The sequence below is a fragment of the Lissotriton vulgaris genome, chromosome 1_1, assembly GCF_964263255.1.
Source record: "Lissotriton vulgaris chromosome 1_1, aLisVul1.2, whole genome shotgun sequence".
Lineage (NCBI taxonomy): Eukaryota > Metazoa > Chordata > Amphibia > Caudata > Salamandridae > Lissotriton > Lissotriton vulgaris.
This window is the reverse complement of record NC_141685.1, coordinates 309,958,803-309,983,158: the sequence shown is the minus strand read 5'-3', so window position 1 is coordinate 309,983,158 and position 24,356 is coordinate 309,958,803. Positions and strand designations below refer to the sequence as shown.

At 40.7% G+C, this 24,356-nt stretch overlaps 1 protein-coding gene across 1 annotated transcript in view; it reads left to right on the top strand.

Moving 5' to 3' along the window:
- Positions 1-24,356, top strand: part of LRRC41 (leucine rich repeat containing 41) — a 183,535-nt gene that overhangs the window by 52,421 nt on the left and 106,758 nt on the right. The window contains exons 2-4 of the mRNA XM_086952344.1: positions 4,121-4,207; positions 14,841-14,911; positions 20,906-22,076. Coding sequence (XP_086808470.1) covers positions 4,121-4,207; positions 14,841-14,911; positions 20,906-22,076 — 1,329 coding nt within the window. The remainder of the gene's footprint in view (positions 1-4,120; positions 4,208-14,840; positions 14,912-20,905; positions 22,077-24,356) is intronic.

The following is a 24,356-nucleotide window of genomic DNA, read 5'->3' as shown; positions in this document are numbered from 1 at the left end:
ATCCCAACAACTAGTAGTTCTGCACTGGCTGCCTGTAAGGAAAAGAATAATTTTCAAGTCCCTGTGTATTGCGTTTAAGGCACTCCAAGGGAAGGTCCCTTTATACCTGACTTCTCGCATAAAATACTATGTACCTTCCAGGAGCCTGAGATCCACACAGCTAAAACTGCTGCAAGTGCCCAGGTACAGACAGGCACGCAGGGGAGGTAGGAGCTTCCTGCTAGGAACTGCAAAAACCTGGAATCTCCATCCACTAACAATTAAAACAGCCCGAATAATATATTATTCAGGAAATCTCTAGAAACATGGCTATTTTAACAGACCTATAGACACGCATCCTGTACAACCTTCTTATGCACGTTCCTCTAAATCCTCAGCGCCAAGACGTCCAGGGGCATTCGCTGCACTCTCTAAATTTAAAAATCAAATCAAATCACTCGATTGAAACCATTTCAAACAGGCCACTCAACATGTGGCACAACACAAAGATCACCTTCATCCAGTTTGCTGTTATGTTCTTGAACAGTATCGCCCGTACCTTTTTAAATATCTCTCTGAAGGCACCAACTCCTCATCAACAATCATTCCACTTGCAATAATTGGAAATTCAGTGATCACTGAAGCATCAGCAAGGTTTCGGCAAGTTAACAAGTTCATCTTGTTTGATATTGAGGACCAGAATTGATCAAGTTGCACATGTATAGGTGTCAATTTATGATGCAGGCAAGGTCAATTGTTCCACTTGTAGACATTCGTCTGATTCTCTTGCATTCTTTGTCGTTGACTTTTATCTTGAACTATCTTTCAATGTGCAGTTCATGCAGGGTGCACACTGACTGATAGCTGTAGAACATTCTGAACGACCTCTCCGAAGTTTTGCATGGATCAAATCTTGACCATTCGCAATTGTGGCATATAGTTCACAAAAAATAGCAGTTTTCAATGAGGACACCTTTTCGAATTTAACTTCTTCCTGTGAAAGTTTTTTTTTTCAGCACTTGTATGAGTTTGTGCTTTACCGGTTTGATTGCAGCATCTCCATCAAACAATGTATTTGTATTAAGATCATGCAACACATTGTCCTTGATAAATTCACCCCTTTCTTTTGCTACATCCATCTCTCTATATGCTTGCAAAAGTTTTTTGGGTTTTTTTGCACCCTACTTTGTAGTGGCTGCTTGGACAGGACTCTTACTTTGGCAATGAAAGCTTGGAAGTTTAGCTTTAGTGATTGTCAGCTTTTTCTCTTTCAATACAAATCTCTCCAACTTCAGTTCTGTGTATAGTTTCGATCCATGTTCCAGGACATCTAATAGATGTGTATTTATATCATTATCCACATATCGTTTGGTCACTGAAGTCACACAGACCCTGTCATTGGAAAGGGTTTTCCTTGCTGCTGCTGCATGTAATGGAGAAGGCTGTCAACATGTTTATTAACGTGTTCCCCTATCTTGCCCACAAGTTCATGGTGAGGAACAGTTTCACAATGGTCCATTAATTTTGAATCTATGATCTCTATGAAAACATTGCAAATAGAAAGGACTTCATGATAAATTAGCTGCCATTGAGCAACGTATTCACATTTACGTGTCTGACCCAACAATTTCCGTGGAGCTTTTCTGTGGTTTCTGGATCATCTGTTACAGTTTCATATCTGGAGCAATAGCATTGAACCTTACCTCTCGGTCTTTCACCACAAAATGTCTTTGGATTCATTTTCTGTTGGTGTATGGTTTTTCCACCTCCTAGCTTCTTCACTCTTTCTAGATACCAGGACCTATATCTCGGGTAGTTTATGCAATCAAATTCCCGAAACGTAGTAATGTGCGACGCCACTGTCTTCACGTGCAGTTCCCAATCACCTTACTGACCTGCATGTACCACGTTTTTCACTAGAGCTATCTTGTAAAACATTTCCCCGGTATTTGCAAAGTTCTGATTTTTCTTCACATTCTTTGACAAACTCTACAAATTTGGTTTTCTGACTTTGAACTGAGTTTATTGAACATTGCCTGGCTTTGCATTATGTCTTTTTTGAATAAAATGCACTCTGTGCCTTGTCAACTTCTAAGATAAGATATGCAAAATCTAATTTGTCATTCTTGTTCCAGAAAGCAATCCAATGCAATGTTTCTATAGCCTCCGATATTGTGAGCATACCTTGTAACAAACGAAAATGCGTTACGCTCAATTCTGACTGGACAGTTTTCCTTCCGATAATTTCAGCCTCAGAAAAAGTGTATTGGTAATGCCACATCCACTGAGATCTTCCTGCACACCGAAACACAACTTTTGTTGTTGGTAAAATGCCCATCATTGGATAAAGTTCATTCAATTCTACTGGATTGCTCATAAAAATGTCAGCTACAATACGGAAAACACCATCGCAGAAAATTGGCAGAATAGGCTGGTCTTCAAGCTGAACAAGCACATTTTAGATTTGTTTTAAAGCGGTCTATACTATTGCGTAGTTTGTGACTGGAGATGGTATTACCCACCCTTCTTCAGTGGAACAGGTGGAAGAGGTGTGGCGCTGCGGCTAGGGCGACTGACTCTGGAATCTGGGGATCACGGTTCGATCGCCGGCGGCAGATTAGCCCAGCACCATGTCATTCTGGGCAATAGCTTGCTTAATCTTCCCGACGGCCCCCAGCGCCTAGAGACCCTTGCGGGTGATTGTGCGCTTTACAAATGTGGATTTATTATTATTGTTATTTATTAACAGTATTCTAGAAGATCAGAGCATGAATTCCAGCCCTCTGATACACAGGCTTTTCTTCATCCTTCAGTCCGCACTGAAGAAGCGATATGATAAATTCAGTTAAATCAGCTTTGCAACTGTAGTATCAGGTAAAAGATCCATGCCACCAGCCACTTTGAAACTTTTTGGTAGACTGGGACATGTTGATGGCTTGTAGTGAGTTGGTAAGGCAGTTACGTTATACGTTTGCAGCTTTTTTTGTTTTTACCTACAGATGGTTTTCCAGCAGCTACTTCATTGGTACAGTCTTGAAAAAGCACCATGGCAGTATCATGTGTGCTGGATGTTCCAAACAAAGAAGAGCTGTCTTCAAAATCAACATAATCAAGAGCAACAATTGTAAATCCTTCCCTGGTAACGTGACTTGCAAGTGATGTGCTGTTGGATTCACATGATTTTACAGCATAAGCTGCTAACAAGTTCCTGCGCCGTACAAGGTCATTATAACTTGTTGATGCACCAATCCTATTAATTCAAGTGATTAGCTTTCTACTTTTGCGCTTGTCATAGATTGCTTGGACAGTCTGGTGTGGCGTAGTTTTCTTTTTGCAGTGATGTTATTCATAAAACAAGATTTGGAAAAGACCGTACATTTGCACTGCATAAGCCTCACAGTTCATGCAATTGTATTTCACTTCTTCGCTTATCCTCAAAGCCATCGTCAATGTTGTTGGCTTATGTTCCCAACTCAAGAACTTTAGTTTGGAACAGTTTTGATTTGCTGATATTAAGCATTGACTTAAATTTTTTTAAGCAACATCAGGCATTCTTGTTGACTTCCATGATTTGCAGAGCTCTGCTGCATCACTAAATTTGTCATTAAGTCCATAATCTAGATCTTTCATGGCGTTTCTTAAAATGGTTCCTGTTGATTTTACTGCATCTTGTGATCTTATTTTGACAACGAGTACATCAGGAGTCAATTCAACTGAAAACACCATAAGTGGCTCATTCTTTTTATTAGACTGGTTGCTAACCTTTCAACTTAAACACTGAACATAGGGTCATTTGTTATCAGAATAGGATAGAGGTTAGAACTTCATATGCAGACAGTAAGATAGGAGTTACAATTAAATAGTCTTGTTTTTAATTGGGTGAGAGGTCTTAGGTGTTTTTGTAATATAGCATAAATTGTTCTTGTGTTTTCCATAAGCTGTTTGCAATTTGACCTGCTCTGATAAAATTAAAATCTGTTGCAGATGTAAGAAGCATATTCATGTGTTTTTTTTACAACACTGCAGATTGTTCTCCCGACTCCCCCAAATCACAAATGTTTGAAAAGGGTGTGATGGAAATGTTTTTCTTCATTTTTGTGTTTAATTTGAGAATATATTTTTCTTTTATTTTCTACTGTAGAGCTGCCGTCTGTTATTCTGCAGGATATCCTCCCATTTCTCAACATCTACTACCTGGATAGGATTGAAACCGCTGCAGTTAAAAAAGGTGGGTTGTATGACTAAAAATACAAGTCTTTGACATTCATAGTGATAGCTAGTTATGTTCTTGGAATTTACTCTGACATACACTACCGATATTCTGCTGAAAGTTCTAAAACATCACAATTGATTTGGGAAGTGACTGGAGTAAAAGAGTATGATGGCCCTAGCATTATTGTCTATAAGACTAATTATTAACTCTTAACCTTTTTAAAAAGGCTTCTTCCCTTCAATTGGGGCCAATATGTGATCAGAGGACCAATAATTAGCTTTGTTGACTGAGAGCGTGAGCAATGTTTCCATGTTATTGATCTCTAACGCTTCTACATCTCCTCCTGGTCAGACTTGCACAGATATGAGTGTCCTGTCGCCTATTGATCCTTGAGAGGTTTACGGATATAAACAGAGCTATACCTACGTTAAATGTTGTGCTTTCCCATTGCTTAATTTATGCTGGTGTTTGTTGGCCCTCGACACCAGCACTTATTCTGTAACACTGGCACATATTTATGACAGTCCACCACATGGTGGCGCTGTCCGTTAATTTCTTAAAAAAAGAATTTTTAACAAACGCGAGCAAAGTGTTTTAAAATTCAGTATACCATTTGTCCCAAAAAAATAGTGCCCTGGCCTTTCTGACAGCTGAGGGTTCACCTGGTAAAATGCATATTGACACTTTTATAGGACTGTAATGGTGAGTAGGTGTCATTAGTACTGGTGTTTGGCAGCACTTGCAGGACCATAGGTGGTGCAAGCTGCAGTGGCCCCATGAGAAACATCTTGGGTCTTTATATACCTTCTCATCACCTAAGATCTATGTCTCCTCAAAATAGGACATGAAAATAATTGCTATTACAGTAGCAAAGGCACAACTCATGGCTACACCTTTCACCTGCTAGTAGAGCTTACTCTTAAAAGCTAAGACGCTTTTTTCAGAATGATAGTGGCCTCGATAAGGAAATCTGTAGGAACCATCACTGGTGAAGTTCTCCTATTATGTGTATGCTGCATCACAGCTATGGCTTCATCTTGCAGTATGTTGGTGTATAGAGACTCAATGTGTGTAGACGCCAACATATCGTGATTTGGTTAAAAAAATATGCCTTCATATTTGGTGATAAAATCTCTGATGAAAGCTTTGGTTTCAAACACTAGAGGTTTGAGGAAAAAATCAATATATTGGGCAACAGGCTGGAGTGAAGCGAAGATTACTTTTTTCAGAGTTGTCCAGGTCATGCACATACATAGACATTCCAAAAAGTGCCTCCTATGGAGTGCGACATCTAAGCATTCTCATCGGCAAATTATTTAATGCTCTCTGGACTCCATGCAGGACCCAACTAACACCTGTAATTAACACAGGCAACATATCAAAGGTAATTAATATTGAAGTTTTGGGAGGTCTTTTTCCAAACGAGGTCTTCATGGAACTGCAATACTATACGGCTATACCACTCTCTATCATCTTGGTAAGTATTGTAAGTTGCAATAGCTGGTTTAGAAAAACAGGGCTATACAGTTCTCATTGGAGTGTTACCACCACTAGCGTTATAGCAGTCCTTGTTTGGAAAAAAAAGCCCCAGAACTTCAATAGCTAATGCTTTTAATATGCTGCCAGGAGGGTTTCCGAAGCTAGGTGGGAGGGAGTGCGTTATATAATATATTCACTAGGGAGGGGGGTCTAGCAATCCAGCTCCACTTTTTATTTCCCATCAAACCTAACTAGTAATTCCAGTCACAACTATATTGTCCCACAAATCACTGACAAAAGAAAGCACTACTTAGCTAGTCTTTGAGTTCTATTCTCATATGTGCGAACAGGCTTTTTTGCTCTGAACCAGTACTGAACATAACACAAATACATGTCTAGGAAGTATAGAAATGGGTCTGGTACTGACCAGCGTGCTTTAGCCACTCCTTATATCAGGACTTTCCATTTGATATATGGCTGTTTACCACACCATAGTACCCTCAAAAACACATATCTAAGCTGATTGTTGGGTATGCAAATTGGAATATTGTTAACTAAATATTAAAGTTTTGTCAGTACTACCATCTTAATGAGCTATAGTGTTCTGAGCAATGATATGGAGAGTGGTATCCAACGATAAATTTGCCATATGAGATTCTCCAGAGCTACCCCAAAGTTCTGTCTCCGCAGCTCTATTGTATCCCTCCTATGTTTTTGCTTGAGAGTGTCACGCTGTCTGCCCTCCAACTAAGTGGATATTCCCTTTCAAATATGATAGTATTACACAGGAGCAGGAATAGTTCTGATTGATCCCAGTTAAACTGAAGACCAAAAAATCCACCACATTTATTTATATCTCTAATGACTGGGATCACGTTAACCTCTGGGTTTTGGACAAACGGTTGTTGATATATAAGGATATCAAGAGAAGTTTCTGGATGTAGTGGCTGAGCTAAAAATAAATATCAGGAAGCATGCCAGTCAGGCACTTGACAGCCAAGGCTAAATTGAGGAGTGGCAACAGCAAACCTTGTAATTGCCCCAGCCAATGGACAGTGCATCAGAGTAAAGATTATTAACTTTAGCTCGGACTATGTGACCTATATACAGTACATTTATCAATTCAAGGAAATACTTGGCAGGACACATGCATCTTAGCACTTTCGTCAAGGATTGCCATACCACTACATTAAAAGCTTTTTTAGTGTCTAGCCGAATATCTTGTAAATATTGTTATACCTAGTGTAGGGTGGACATCAGTGTGTGCAAATTAAAGGGTGAAGACCCCTAAGCTTTAAACCATATTTTTTTTCCAGGGAATCCTCATCAATAGTCATAAGCACTGAATATTCCCGCTCATGTGCGGGGACCCCGGAAATAATAATATATATCAGCAATCCCGGCTGGTAAAGGCTGTCTGCTGGGGTGGTCCGAGCACGGGTTGCCAGCAACCTCACACTTTCAGTCTCCTTCCTTGGTTTAGAAGAAAAGCTCGGACACCCATGCACGGTGCAAAAATAGAATTTATTGGTTCTAAAAAACAATGCGTTTCAGCTTTCGCCTTGATCACACTCTCAACAAGCACATTTAATGTCTGCCATTATAAACAGTGCAAGAAAAGAGAAAAAGGGCTGATTCCAACCGAAGTGTCACAGTACAATACTGTGGCAGCCATCTTAGCGCGGTGTCGAAATTATTACCGTATTCAATACATGTATGATCCAAAATGAATGCTAATAATATGATCAATGGTTTGATTAATAAACCAAATATTCATCTAAACAATGCAATTGTCGCCATTCATGGACAAACGGTTGATACATTCTGTATTAAAAAATGCATATATACATCTAGTACTTCTACTTAGAAGAAGATATTCAAATTCACAATGTCTTTGTACATCATATAATGCCCAAGAGGGCCTATTACAGTCAATAAATCAAATACATCCAATGTCCCGCATTTGTACATTTCATGAATGATGTCCAAAATCCTGCCCAAGTGGGCAATGTGATCATAAAATAGCCGGTTAACTCGACAATCATTGTGCATAGTGATGGACTGCCAGGAGCTCAAGGAAAACAGTGCCTTTCCCTAAAAATAAAGTGAAGAATAGAATAAAGTCTGTTTTTAAAATTAAAAGGAAGAAATGGCTATAAACATTGCAATAATCTAACCACACGATATTTGATATTAATTCTGCAAATGAACGGCCAATTCTCTCATGAAAAACACAACAATAGAGATCAAACCCGCCGATAAAGGGGGAAACATAGTTATTCAGGAGAAAACAGCATACATCGCAGAAGCCATGCGACAACATAATGATGAGAATAACTATGAGAGATTGAAGAACAACCCAATAAACAGCTTAATATAAGATCTCAATGACAAATTGAAAAGATGGAAGGATCAAGGCCTATTGACGGAACAAGAATTCCAATTCTTGAAGAATGATGCACCTGTGATGCCAACAATGTACTTCCTTCCAAAGGTGCAGAAAACTCTAATAAAACCTCCTGTAAGACCGATCATTCCCAGCTGTGAATCTTTATATCAAAATGTTTCCATCTACGTTTATAACATCTTGGCACCCATGGTACCCACTCTAACGTCCTACATAAAAGACACTGGGGACTTTTTGAGAATCTTAATGGATAATCAGTACAGAAAGATTATAAGCTAGTAACAATCTATGTGGTATCGTTTCGTCAAACAGAAGCCAGTGGAACAACTAAAACATTGCGCAATGGTCCTAGACATGATTGAAATGTGCTTAAGAAACATCTTTCTGTTCAATAAGGAGATCTTCTCCCAACGATGTGGGACTGCCATGGGAGTTTCCTTCTCTCCAAGCTATGCAAATCTAGTGATGGGGTGGTGGGAAAAGACCATAGCTTGGAGAGAAGAAAACGAACACCATGTAGCCAGAGTAGCTCTTTGGCTACGCTTTATAGATGATCTGTTCCTCCTGTGGAATGGAACGGAGGAAGAATTCTTTATGTATCTGAACATACTGAATGATAACAACATTGGATTGAAATTCACCCATAGCATAAGTGCAAAAGAAATTGTCTTTTTAGACACTAAAGTATACGTGGAATCCAATAAAATTGAAACCACAGTATATAGAAAAAGTACGGCCACCAACAGTGTCTTGCATGGAAATAGCTTCCATCCAGAAAGTGTCAAGAAGAATATTCCTTACGGAGAATTCATTATAATGAAAAGGAATTGTTCTAATGTGAAAGAAATGAATCTCAAGTTCAATGAAACAAAAAAAAGTTTGCTCAAAAGAGGGTATCAATACAATGACGTCAAGAGGAGAAATGAAAGAGAGATCCATGACGAGATGTGATACCCTGATTAGGAGGAAGGATAAAAGAAAAAGCCAAACCAAGGAACCAATAAGAATGGTGATGACTTTCAGCAAAGAAAGCCCCAGAATTAAAAAATCTCTGAAAAAATATTGGAACATCCTTACGAAAGACCCAGACATAGGGAAAGAACTAGGGAATTGGCCGCAAATTTCTTACAGGAAAGCACCTTCTTTATCTGACAAATTGGTAAATAGTCACTTTGTAAATAAACGCCCTGTGACATGGTTTCAAGGACTCCAAAAAGGATTCACAAAATGCAGCCATTGTAAGGCTTGTAAAATTGGCAGAAACATAAGAACCATTCAAGACCCTCAAGGAAAGGTATTTAACATCGAAGATACCATCACATGTAACACCACACATGTGGTGTATTGTTTGGAATGCCTTTGTGGAAAGCACTACATTGACAGCACAATCTGTCCATTAAAAAAGAGAATCCTGGAACACACAAGAGCAATACAAAACAAAGACTTGACATATGCCATGGCAAAACATATGTTAACTCACAAAGGAAAAACTTGGATGGATTTGAGCTATTTTGGATTGGCAATGATACCTGTCAGTGAGAGAGGAGGAAATCGAACTTTGAGATTGCGAAGGTTGGAATCTAAGCTCATCATTAGATTCAGAACCAAATTCCTAACAGGATTGAATGGGGATGAAGAAATGTATATACATCTTTAAGGATTAAGGAAACAAACGGAAAATCTATTTTCTACCATAACCAAAGATTGAACACAACCTAACTACCAATTTAAGAGAAGGAAAATTGGGAATGAAAGACAGCAACAACTTAGCAATAAGATGGCTCAATAAGGCACGTTCCCTGAGAATGAATAATTAGGAGCAGGTTACATATATACATGATCCTACAATAAACGCATCAGTTACAACAACTAACAAGACCAAGTGCTAAATTAATGCAATAAATTGGAAAGCAGGAAATGTATACAGTCACTGAGACTATTACAAAGCACAGTGAGGGTTAATTTGAAAGACTGAGTATAAAACTGCGAAACAAAAATAGTTGAAAAGATAGTGAGCCAAGGACAATTGCTTTATGACATGCCAATACTCTCTCCTTTAATTATTTAATATCTCAATAATTGCATCTTATGGCACAAAATGATAAATGGAGAAATTATTTTATATATCACTTTGGTTAAAAAGACGAAATTCTTTTATTTTTTTTAAATTATTTTTTGTTTCACAATTGGATTATTTGTCAAAAGTACTACCTGACCCACAATGCACCTTAATATGCACAATGGTGTTCAGGTATAAAATGTAGAAACAGTCAAGGAACTAATATTTGTGTATCGTCATCAAGCCCAGCAGGGTGAAACGCGTTGAAGGGAATATGGCTCAGCTAAAGGTTGAATAAAATAGTTATTCTGCCAAACTGGCAGTGTGCTGTGTGTTAATTGTGAACTTGGTGAAAGATATATACACAACGAACCACCAACAGCATGAAATATAAGTAGGTGAGATTTATTTTCCCTTAGTGCTCAGCATGACGCGTTTCGGGTAACAGGTATCCTTGATCACATGACAGCTATATATATATATACCTATCTATATATCCCCACTCCACTATTGCCTGTCTGTCACGGGCGGTCCGAGTCTTGAATACCGGCACTTCATAAATTCTTTCAGCAAGTCCCCGCCAATTACAGGAACCACTCGGACACTCCATATGCTTGCAATAATTTATTAGGCAAGAGAAAAACAACGCTGTAACGGGGTGGGAACGGTAACCCCTGTCGATTGGTGGATCGCTGACTATGCCTCCGCTCCTTCCCCTCAGACTGATCGGGACAGCCATCCGCTACTTACTGACCCCGGAGACGATTTGGAGGAGGGCGCCTTTAACTGGGCCTTCAGCGGAGATGTCACCACGCCCCCACATGACGTCAGAGGACCAGGATTGGACAAATTCCCGGAAGCCCTCTACTCTGGGTGTGTCGACACCCAGGAGGAAGCGGAGCGAAGGACGGAATACGGGAGTTGGAGAGAAGAATACTGTGAGCGGTGGAAAGGACGTGGAGAGGACAGAGGAGAGAGAGCGGAAGAGTGTGGAGCGCCAGGAGGCCAACGACCCGGTGAACCGCCGTGCCACACTCCCGAGGGAGGAGTGTGACTGTCACAGGTACGGCGGCGTTGGGCAGCCAGGGTCGGGAGTAAGGGAGCCCGAGTATGATTGTGTAAGTATTGCTGCCTTTTCCTTTCCCGCGTCTCGCAACCTTCACCCCTCCTTTCCCTCCCCTTCGTTCCTCACTCACTCCCAGAGCACTGTATAAATTTGTAGAGCTCTGGAGTTCCCTCAGTCACTCTGTCCCCATGGTGCAACTTGTTATCGGATAAGTAAACTGAGGGCATTCCTCTGTTGGTTTCTCTCTTCTCGGGGCTGAGCCGGAGAAGTAGATGAGACATCCGCCGGAGTATAACAACCCCAGTTTGGAGTGAAAGGTGAAGATCAAGGTATCCATGGCCAGAACGGACGCCACCACGGACCGGGCAGACTTTGCATGGGAGAGATTGACTTTCAGGACTCGAAAAACCTTTATCAGAATAAAACCCTCATTACGGAAACAAAGCCTCCAGCCTCTTCCTAAACCTGCGGTAGAGAGTCTCCAGCCTGTTCACACCCCCACGCTACAAGCGCGTTTCGGTATTACACCTTGATCACGCTCGTAATTTCGTGTAAACGCCATGTTTAAATACACTTCAAACATAATGTGATTGAGTAACACACTCACCCCCCATGTGACTACTAAACAACTGTTGTGGCCATCTTTAAATGCGCATTAATTCACAGTAGAATCAGTAGAAGTCCCACACCGTCTCTGTACACATAATATGCTTTAAAATTCATTTTGAAAATTGAAGGAATATGTACACTTTCATCAAAGTAATAATTACGATGCATAAATGTCACATACATTCGTGTGTTAAAGCACATAATCAGTGACACGAATCAATAAAACAAATTGGACTATGACCAATAGTACGTTCCTGCAGCATTATATAATCCCCAAAATCCGCATAATAACTATTCGGGTACATGTCGATTTAGTCATCCCCTTTGCGTCTGCAAACAGACATGCGCAAGGCATCGTGATGTTTAACAGTTTCTCAATCCATAACTTTGAGACCCGACAATCAAGCCCAAGTGGGCACACCCTGCCATACACAATATTTACTGATGTTTAAAAGTCCGTGATTTAACAGTGCTGCCCCAGTGGGCATAGTCTACACAGAGCCTTATGTTATTACAAACTTCCAATGCCATGTTAAGCCACCACTACTTTCGATTCCCGGCCCTGCTACTCTGTGCTGCGCGCGCATCACTGGTTCATGGGTGAGTCATCGCGGATCGATGGAGCCTGCATTATTTCACGGCTTAGTTTAATTAGGAAGGACGAATTGAAGCCCATGAGGGAGCTAATCACGGCCATTAGGGATATTAGCCAGCACTAAGAAAGTGTGCCTTGTTTCCAGTGCTGCTGAAATTCGGTGACAAGAAAGCGTATTCAGTCGGACTTTCTCTCTCTACTCTTGTGAATTAACTTTCCAGTCTGCCAGTACCCTACACCAAAGACCAAATGAAAGAGGACAAGCATGGCCTCTGTCTTTGCAGTAACGTCTTGGTGAAATTTGCTAAGCCGTTTGTTGATGAAGTTCTGAACCAAGCCAAAGTGTCCACTGGATGTGGCAGCGAGGAACTGAAAGCAGAGTTGCGAAAATTGTGAGTCTACCGACTTCTGTTAAAATCGCTTAGCATGGCGATTCACATGCCATTATTTTCCATTCTTGTTGAGTGGGCCAAAAGAACCACCTATTTGAATATGAATATTGTTGGGAGTAATATTACAGTTCATCAATTAGAATTTGAAATAGCTAAGTATATGCATTTTTTTGTGACATAAAATTGACCTGCTGGGTGTTGCAGATTCTTCATTCATTGCAAGTCCATTGCCACTTTAGGCACTCTGGAGGGTGTTTTACGTTAGTGTAGACAGCATTGGCTATAATGGAAAATTCTCACTTTGTTTTCATGATTTATTTTCCTTTTTGTTGGCAAAGAAGAGTTGTTTGTTATTTTGTGCATCCTCGTACACATCAGGTTCTTAATTATTTTTGTGGTTGGTGTATAGGCGAAAAGTAGATTTGAATGGAGACAAGAGTGCTAAAAGTTATTTTCAGTGAACTTGTTTTTTCAAGTTTATCCAGACTCAAAGTTTGTGGCTTGTTAAGCTTTCATGTGTGTGTTCCCAAGGAGGCTTATGGCGCTTGGGTCCGGGTCCAGCTCCAAGCCCTCATCTGTTTTTATTTCTTTCAACAAAAGTACAGTTTAACAGTATCATGTATAGAAGTGTGTGTGCGCAAAGTGTTTTTAGAGGGTGGAGGCAGCAAACTGGTCAAGATGGAAAAAGTCACTGACTTCTTAATCAACCCATCCAGCATGTTAAACCTATACAGCCTTTCTGATTGGAAACATAACCATACCGATGAAGGGCAAATATCCTTACAAATATTGTAGTTTGAACCTGATGGTCGAGTAAATCATGTGAACATTTATAGTAATTATCTGTAATCCGATCTTTTATTAAAAATAACCCAAACATTCCGGCTGCTCGGAGCTAGGCACAGTTGTATGATAGAACTACGCATACCTCAATAATGCTTGCCTAAACCACGCAGTCTCAGCCATAGCCATACCATGCATGCCTTTAAAACTAATTTCGTTGTAAAGTCATGATTGGTAAAAGCAAAGCAAGGCAAATATCACCCTCGCCCTGAGCCCCTAAAAATGCTCCATAACCCTGCAACGCTCCCCACTCCAGTCCTAAAAACAACCCGACACCCTAAACCCTGGCCCCAAAAGCTTCCCCCGCCCTGAGCCCTAAAGCAGCACCCAGCCAAAAAAGCTATCCCGACCCCTGACCCCCAACCTCAGCCCTAAAACGGCCCCCAGGCCTAAAAACTATCTTGTCCTCAGCCCCTTGCCCACAGCTCCAAAACAGCCCAAAATATAACCCCAACCACATCCCCCCCGCCCTAATCCTTAAAGCAGCTCTCACCCCAAAAAACTACCCTGCCCCTATCTTGAGCCATAAAACGGCACCCAGCCCCCTCCCTGAGCCCCTAAAAACACCCCATAGCCTTGCAATGCACCCTACTCCAGCCCTAAAAACGACCTAACCCCACTATATGTTCAAAGTGTGTGTTTATGCACTGATTGCAGGTTTTAAAAACAAATTAATAAAAGGAATTGTCATTTACAATGCCAATAGCTCAAACTTTAATGCTGCGAGACCTATTGCATTGTAAATGCTTGTCTTTTATAGTGGCAGTTGGTGACCACTCCCCTATTCTGGAAGGTTCCAGGAGCTTCCTCACTCTAGCTATGGGCAGGCAGGCAGGCAGGCTGGCATTGCTACAATGTTTAGGGGTTCCAGCCAGCTCCTGGCTACTAGAGTGCGTCTAACAAGAATACGCTGCGGTAGCAGGGGTCAGTGGCAGCCATGTTGGGGTAAGAAAGCACCTGCACCTTAGCATTAATTTTAATATTACACAGGGCATCTCAACCTCACAGGGCCTAAACAACTTCATTACGATGGGGGGACATCCTGAATTAGGGGAGCAAAAAGCAAAACAATTTCAGGGAAAAGGGCCAAGTCCAACACATCTGTAGATCGTTTCTCCCATCTCCATATCTTCCTCTTAGCTTTGGTCCAAATTTGACCATGAACATTACTACCAATCGCTTGTTCTGTTTTTTGCAGGGCTTTCAACTCAGTCCATATGGCGTAAACTTTGCAAGGATGTGATGAAACTAAAGCCACCAAAATTTGAGGTAAGTTTGAACAGCTTTGCACAGTGACGGATCCTTACGGCAGACCAGAAGATGGTTAAACGTGTGCACAACATTGTTTTCTACCTTGTAAGTTAAACGTTTTCATACATTGCTATTTTTTCAGTCTTTTTAGCTTTTAATGTCTGAGGGGAGATTTGAACTAAAGTAATTGTTCCTCATGAAGGATCATTTGCTTTTCGTTTCTCATAGTTTGTGCTTTTAATTGCAGCACACACAATGTTTGCGCCAAACTTGACGGTTTTATTGGTGCCCTAATGACTCCTAGTTGTGAAATGATGGGTAATAACATGCACAAAGTCTGACACCCACATTGTATATGATCTAACCATTTGTGCTGTACATCAGGGTGGCGGTGTTGTATTTAAGTTACACAGTCCTCGTGGGAAACTCTAGTCTGAGCCACATGAAAGACAGGGAGCAGGTGAGTTGGGCACATCCTTCTATTTAACGATACTGGCTATGCATGGGTCATCGTAGAATGGAGGGGTCTGGTACACCAGTCGCTGAAGAAACGTGATGAATGTAGGATGCATGCACAGTGATCTTATGCAATTATTTGTTTCTAGAAAAGCACAGCAAGTGCAGTGTGGTGCAGAATAGTTGCTATCATGTCACAAATGAGACATTTATGAATGTCATTACAGAGTGTAACACACAGCCTCAGACAAGCTTCAGGTGCAGCGGGTTCTTAATGTTTAATCACAGAAAGAGTCCCACTAGCTTCAGGGCGGACTGAGCTGTTGTTTCCAGGCACTCTATGTACACTCAGCATATGATGTCTTGCAGTGAGACATTCGCAAGGAATCGTTTTTTTTGGCTAAATACGGTAGACGCTCATCACACTAGGCATAATCCTTATACGTAGAAGAAAGATGGCCATCTGTTCTCTTTGTGGTTCTCCCTTTTCTGTACAGAAACTCCTTCGGGTAGACTGTGATAAATGGATATGCTGATGGGGCCAGGATTTATCCAGTTTTCTGTACAGTTTGTTCAGATCCAAAGGATACTCAGTAAAGTGTTAGATTTTTGTTTTGTTTTGTTTTTGGTTTTGGTGTGGGTATCCTGAAAAAAAAAGATGTTGTGCATAAAAAATATTGCTTAGGCCATATGAAGTAGGAGTTCACTTTATTTTTTTTTATTTATTTAAGAGGAAGTTCTGATATTGCATTGATACGTCTTATGAGTGGAGTGTTAAGCCAGTCTGCATTTAGGCGGCTAAAAGATGGTGGTGTTTATGATGCGTTGTGCTAGTAGTACGGTGCATCTGATCAACTGAAGGATGAGGTGATTAATTGTATGAGTATGGCAGAAATGTTTAATAATGGCTGTAGAAGCTGTATTCAGTAATGCCCTGCTCTAGCTCCCAGATGTCCTAGGTAATTAGGGAAAGCAAAGGAGGTGGGGGCTCAGACTTAGCTAGACGTTATAGCCCTGCAAATATGAATACTTTCATTATAGGCTTTTGCATGCTTGGTGGCTTTATGTTTAGGGCTCTGAAATAGTCGGTTGGGAGAAGATTCATAAATAAGGAATTGTTTTTTCCTTTTTGCCTGTTGGATCTGTGTGACCTGCGTAAACAATAAACAACTGGAGGAAACTAATTCGAAGAAGTCTGTTCTGGTGAAACTGTTACTTGAGATTTTCTAAATGAATGACATTCACACATTTGACAAATCCAAATTGAAGAATGCCTTTCATATCAAACTGTTTTCGGAAGTGTATCTGATTTTCTCATCTGTTATCAAATGGACCCCTTCTGGGCCGCACTCTCCCTGGTATACTTTCATCCTACCTACTCTTCTATTTTCATAGTGTCTCTGCTGCGGCTGCTATATTTCCTATTTTGCTCCCGTTATCTCTTAAAACAAGTTTCTCATCTCTTATATCCTTACTATCAGTCTCTCACCTTGCCTAATTTTGCTCTTGCGTACTTACCTTACGCCTGAATCATCTCGACCAGCCTCCTCTTGAGCCTGCTTTCATGCTGGTCACAGTAGAAATGAAAAATGTCATGCCACTAGTTTTTGTTGTTGTTGAGAAAATTGTACATAAAAAAACAGTTTCAGAATTTCTTTTGACCTATTTTTTATTGTTGTTTGTGTTTGGCACAGAACAGTGCACACATGGCAATCACGAGAATACAAATGCTTATGTAGCGAAAGTTTAATCAATCGTGAGCCTTTTAATTTATTTATTTATTTTTGGACCATCATTGCTAAATCCACAATAATTTTCTTTTTCCATCTCTGTGAAGTCACCTTTTTGACTTTCCACCAAGATTAACTTTAGTCAGCCTATTTTCACAAAACCTTTGGACATAACCTACTTATTCTGAAAATATAATTGTGCTTGTATGCTATCAAAGCCCATCTCAATTACCAGTCAGTATTTCTTCTGAATCTATTCTCTGTAAAAAAAAAAATGTTTTTAAAACGGAGACCACCACTAATCCATGGACTGCAAAGGATTTCCCTGCTGCAGGAGTTAAAGTGATCAGGAAAATGTTTAAGCCTTGCCTTATTGTTTCCAACATTGGTACTCCACATTGTTTCATCTTACCCATATCCTAACTAACTTGTCCTTTGGAGTTTAATTTTGAACATAGGCATAGCATGATCGTATAACGACCTCCTCCCCGAGGGAAACCTGCTCCCTCAACCTTTTTTTAACTCGGTTCTTGTATCTAGGTTTAAAGAATGTTGTCATGTGGCGCAGTTGATAGACATCGTAATTATTTACCCTTTCAGGGTTTACGTGCCTGCCTCTTTTGTATCTGTATTTCATGATCTTCCAAGACAACTTTACGACCCCTTCTGACAAGATTAAACACTGTAGTATTTATCCTTGCACCTTGAGAACTGCTGCCCTTTGACAGGCTCTTACATTGTGTTTTCTGATGCATATTTACTGCAGGGGTGGTAGATTGGTTTGTAGGCTTATATGTAACCAGATACAGCAAATCAACCATCGCATACTCCATGAAAGGTCCTACTATCCACTTTATTTGTATTTCCAGGCGAGGCAAACAACAAAACACTAAAGGAATGCACAGCATCGACCATAACAAGCATGACCAAGTCTAAATTTGAATCCTCTAGGTTAGTGACATGTCACCTAAAGTTTGTCTCCGTCATCCAACTGCCAATTTACTGTAAATCACACTTTCAAGTTGTTGAAACTGGTGGGTCGCAACAACTTCGGTCTGACCCCCACTGCCTCTATCAGACCCAGCACACTGTCCATAGACTCCAGCAGGCTACAGAAGCTTGCTTCAAGGCTGGTGGTGCCCTTTCACAGAATCTGTCTCAAACTACAGATCACAGAACTAGGGTGCCTAGTCTTAGTCTGTGGCCAATCAACCCTCACCATTGTGCTACAGGTCATCTGAGATCATCGCCTCAATCAGGCATAGTGGGCATAAAGCATACAGCGAGCTCTAAATCCCATGCACTTCCTGCTCCTTGCATCACCAAACAACCACACAGTTAACAACCAGGGAGCCCCAGGGACCCTGCAGCTCTGGTCAGGGTTCCTTACAGACCCCCAACCATCTTCTGTGGTGAGTGGATCGTTTCGTAGTTGATGTAGGGCTATATGTGTCAGCTGACTTGGAGCTTGTCTTTCCACTGCGCTCCTCTTTATCCGATTTGTTGTATTCGCCTCTTGCTCAAATCTCAAATACAAACATTGAGGTTCTATTCTTGGAATTTTTTCAGCATATAATGCCATCTAGCTATATGTTTCCCCAAACTTAAATGTGCCATTCATAATAGCACTGTTTAGCGAGAATTAACAGTGGGTCTGACTCAATGATGTACACGGAGAGAATGGACTCCACAGTCTATCCACTTTGCAGATCTTGTTTGTTTAACTTTAATCCAGGCGTTTAGTCTCTCGCCAAGCTACCATCTTATCTTTAAGTTTATACCACCATTGCTACCCAAGAGACTCCTAAACATCTAATGTTAGTATTGCCTACTCAGCCAAATTGTTTTTCCTTCAGCCATAACCATTTACAGCCACCTAAAACTGTGCGATTTATTTCTATCTTGTTTGATTGGATGCGACATGCCTGACATGTTACTCTTTTGGATATGACGTTTGTCAGTATATTATTATTGAAAGTCAAGCTTGAGAGAGCCCTGTAATTATGACCTATATCCTCACCTTTACAAGGCTTGTGAATGCACATAACAGGGTCTCTTATTGGTCCCCTTTACCTGGCTTCCCTCTATAATCTGGCTAGTTATGGTATAGCAATATATAGAAATCCATGGCATAATTCTACAGCTGAATGAAAGTGTTGAGGGTAGCAGCACCTATCCTCCAGGCTGAGCGCCAAATTAACAATGGAAACAAGTTTCTTATCAAAGTTCATATGTTTTATTCACTTCATGAATGTTTCAGTAGTTGGGTAACTGTTTTGAAATTTCTGTTGCAATGTTTTCGTTTTATGCTACTTTAGAGTGATTAATTTGGTCCTGTTTGATCCCTTTTCACAGACCCCTGACGAAGGGTCATGTTCTTGAAGACCCGAAATGCATTGGGTGTAAAGAAAGATTGAGAAAATGATTAAGGAAGTGTCTACATAAGAATTGAATTATGTCAACAAGGATACTCATACAGTTAAATTGAATTGAACAATCGGAATACATTCATGAAGTGAATAAAACATATGAACTTTGATAAGAAACTTGTTTTCATTGTTAATTTGGCGCTCAGCCTGGAGGATAGGTGCTGCTACCCTCAACACTTTCATTCAGATTAAAAGGCACGCCTTGACTACGTGCGACGACTAGAGCGCCACTCCACGAACTTCATTAATCCAGTGGTAAAAACAATTGAACTTTCGAGTGCACCGGGATAACACTTTGTTCTAATAATTCTACAGCTGCCATATTAACAGAGGCTTTCCCTCACGTCGTACTATATGGCAGCCTTTAATCTTCATTTGGATGACATCTTATTCACATATATTTCCCAAATGTTTGGCTCTAGCAGACTCCCTTTCTAAACAATGAGCTACAAACTGATCATAAAATCAAGTTTGCTTAGTGAGGATATGTCATTCGCAATCTCTGTTGCATCTTTTTATCTCCATAGCGTAGGTGTCTAGCAGGCTGTAAGTATTTTTCTTTATTGTGCATAATGTCAGAGGAAATCCTTACATCATATAGCAAAAAAACAGTCATAAGTATGTGGTAACATGGGTTCAAATTCTGCAAAATGGGATAAAGTGGTTGTCTATCCAGGAGCAGTAGAACGTAGCATCCTCTGTTCGAACAGATAAAGTCGGTTCTGTTGTATAGCCTCTGAGCCAGACCCGGACTATAATGTATAACTGGCAAGCAGTGTTTGATATTTTGTAGATACTTCTTTTACTGCTTACTACCTGATATTCTGTTCAGAGTTCTGAACTTGTGACACCATCAACTTACTCATAAGTAATGATAATTCACAGCAGCATTTTTTTGTGGCTCCACTCAACCAGTCACCGTCTCCACTCCACATGGTCTCAACAGTACACTAGGTAATGCTGTTCTGGGTAGCAAAGTCTACAATTGACACTGCTATTTGCCATTTGCCATATTGCTCTCTGGCCCTCTTGCTGTTTTCTGAAGTGGAAACTGTTTTTGTTCATCAAATAATAAATATACCTTTTTTTCTTTGTAATTTATATAAATGCATTATTATAGTTTCCTGCCTGTTCAAGTAATCTATTAATTTGTTCATTTATTTTCCACTATATAGCCAGGATGAGTCTTTAGACATTCAGCAAGAGTGATTTATTGCTGATATCCTAATGGGATACCCAGTGTAAAATCAATGCTGGCCACTTTAACACCTGCTTAAGATGTCTACTCAGAAATCATATTTTGAGAATGAGGATAGCATGAGCTTTTCAGACCATCGCTTTATTTTACTATTGAATGTATATTGAATCTATTAAAGCAAAGTGTTTTTTAATTGCAGACAGTAACTTGTTGGAGAAAGAAATTTCTTGAAGTTTTCTTCCACCATGTTCTGCGAGGAATACTGGATGTCTCCTGCGATAGACGCTTGATGGACAAGCGTTTCACCCCACTGATTCACAGCTCTCAGTATGTCACTGAGCTTACAATCAGCAACAAATTGCAGGGAGTGTTGGAACTTACCCCTCCTGTGGTTGAGACTTTGGTGCACTCAGTGCGGACATTGAAGTTCCTTCACCTGCGTTCTCCAGATCTTGTCCGGCAGCAGTCTCTGCAGTCACTGCTGCATCGCCTGATCCACCATGGAGAGGTCAACAAAGTGGCCTTATTATCCTGGCCTGCTCCTGACGCATACATTTTAGTCCTCATTCTAAGTATCAGTGCAGGATTTTGGGTGGAGCACCACAGAAACCCCTGTAGGTTTTGTGACATCGAAACCCAGACTGAAAGGGACAAGTTACTGCAGGAGAAAAATCCACTTCTGGATTCACTTGTGCCATGTGATGGTTTCTTGGATGAACAAGATGAAGAAGAGATTGTCGATCAATATAGCATAGAATATAAAAAGGGACAAGAAGAGACACCCAGTGCCTTGCTGACATTGCAGCCCCTCAACCTCGATCAGAGACCATGGGATGAACCTCCCAAAATGCATCGTAAAAGCCACTGCAAGGCCACTGTTACCTCAAAGCCCCATGGGTCGAGAAACAGTAGCTCAAAGAATGCAACACGTCCAGATGCAAGCACCAAATTACCTCTTGTTACTTCTGAGCAATGCAAACAACCTTCCCCTAACTCGCCGAAAGGTTTGCCAGCTGACCTTACCAAGAAAAATAAATCTGATACCCACTATGCCAACTCAAGTGGTGTGGAGAATAGTGACGTTGAGGCAGAAGATCTTTATGATTTTATCTTTAGTGTGGCCAATGAGAAGAAAACAAGAACCAGCACTGGGAACAAAAGTCTTCTGGGGGAGAAAGGTGCTTTGGGGTTACATGGCCTTCTGGGGGAAAGATGCCTTGGGGTCCCTTTCTTTGATTCTTCACGCCGCTTCCGAAGCATCAGTGCCCTGAATTTGCACAACGTGCCCCTGACCCTTGAATATTGTCACATCTTGTGTGACCTACTGAGCACATGGGTCACACTGGAGAAACTGACAATGGCTTACAATGGTAAGTAACAAAAAGTAATGTGTTGAATTGCGTTTCTCAATCAAGTCATATTTTAGACAGGATGAAGTTTAAGTGCAGATATTGATCAACTCATAGATTGAAAGAGGACGTATTGTTTGTGGTTTAATCTAAAAGTATGTATAGGTGTGAAATCTTCTTTCTCAAGCTGTCAAATGGATTGATGTACTGAGGCATAGAACAGCTACACATAATGCACATACATAACTACAAATGCTTAGAAATGAAAAAGCATTTCGAAATTGTGGGGCTCAAATTTATCACTGTTTGGAAAATGTTTGAGTGAAATATTAACAGAAACTGAGAGGTTTCATATTCTGTAAACGCAGGATTTTCGAGAAAAAATTGACTTTGCAGGCTACATCTTAGAGTTATAAATAAGACAGCTACTGGATGAAATTATATATTTAGAACTGAAAGGTAGTAACAAAAACTGTGTTTTATACGAAGTATTCTCTTTCTGTCAGAACCATGTGGAGAGGGCCATGGGGCAAGCAGGAGCTGGTGGGATCAACTGTGAGGGTTGAGGCCCTTTACTCCAGGTGTCCCAGGCCTGGCCCATTATGGTTCCTTAGCAACTTGGCCAGGTACCACTTCAGCACTTGACTCTTTGGTATTGTGGGTCGCACAGTCCAAGGCTTCTCAGGAAAAGGGTAGACACAGGGAGATGAACACAAGATCACAACTCCAAATACGCTCAGCAGCAGCAATAAATGATTATCCAGTCAAATACTTGCACGTATGAAAAAAGTAGTATTGATTAATAAAACACAAAGCAAAATACGACATTCACAAATTATGCATGCGTCAGGACCCTAATATTGCATAGGCAACTATCCAAGCCCCATTCCCTTCTAGCTAGCAATAGTGGCTATTCCACATTCACTATAAGTAACATTCAGTTTTAAGCCCCAGTAACCGTCCAAGTCAGGAGACCCACTCCAACTCCATAGTTAAGTTAAAAAGCGTTCCAGTGCTGAAGCACTATCTGGCAGGCAAGTTCCCCAGGGGCTGTCTGACCTGCAAATCGGCCATACCCCGCATCAGCAGAATCTGTGTGACTTGAGTCTGAGTGCGCTTCCTTGGCGAGTGCGGAAGCTGCTACAGCTACCTCTGGTAAGTCTTCTATGTGCAGCCTGGAGTGGAGGGCGGGGTAGGGGGATTACAGTCCGTGGTTCTCGATACTCCAATGCTTGGTAACTATTGCTCAATCCTTCCCAAAGGTGTTGGAAGGGGTGCAAGGGGTGCTGTGTGTTGGCGAAAATAGTGAGACGATCCTGGTGCTGGTCCTCAGTCACGGCTTGGACCCGCTCGTGTCACCACTGCATTCTACATTGACAGTCTCCACTAGACCACGGTTCTTGCCTAGTCCTGGCGGCCCGTTGGCATATGGGGTCCCTGTTCCTCCTCTGAGCATGAGCTATAGCCCAATCAGCACAGCTGCAATGTTCACGGTGGTTCTACCTGGAATACAGAGTTGACACCTTGCTGTGGTCACATTCTTCACTGTAGCCCCACCTGGCATGCAGGGTTGCTGACTTGACCATGCACGCGGGTGATGACCCATTCAGTGCAGCAGCGGTCACTGCTGGCTTCCTACGGCATGTCCTTTTCTACCTAGTTTATACCAGTGTTCAGGTGAACTTCTTCTCAATGTATAGGCAGTAAAAATCTAGACATTAACACAAGAAAACTAGAAAAGCTTATTTTGCCACATTGGGAATTTTGTAGACCAAGCTCTAAGGAAATATTTTATTTTCCAATTTTTATTTAAAACAACCAGCATTTCATAAAGTGTTAGTAGATCTATTTTCACTCTGTTAATCACTAGGTAAATACAAGATGTCCATACAGTTAAAATAAAGCTTGTATGTTAGGGGGTAGAATTTTTGCAAAAGTAATATAAATATTCTTGTGATGTTTTAAAGTAGAAATTTTACCGGAAGCTAACATTATTGCAATCTCTCTTATTGTCGCCACTCTCAGCAGTCATTTTAAAGAACTTAGAATACTAACAAAAGTTGCAGCATAATAAAAGGCTAGAACCTCCAACCTTCTTCCTTCCTTTTTGCTGAGGCTCCATGCGAAGAAGTACAGTTTCTACTTGTATAACTAGCATATTGTAATAGACTATTTAAACACTCTAAATTTTGTTTAATAGTGTCGAATTTGTTTATTTAGAATAGAGTTCATAAGAGAGGATATGTTGTTCTACATTCAGTTAAGTCTGTGCCAAACATGAGCGTATGATTGGAAACTGAA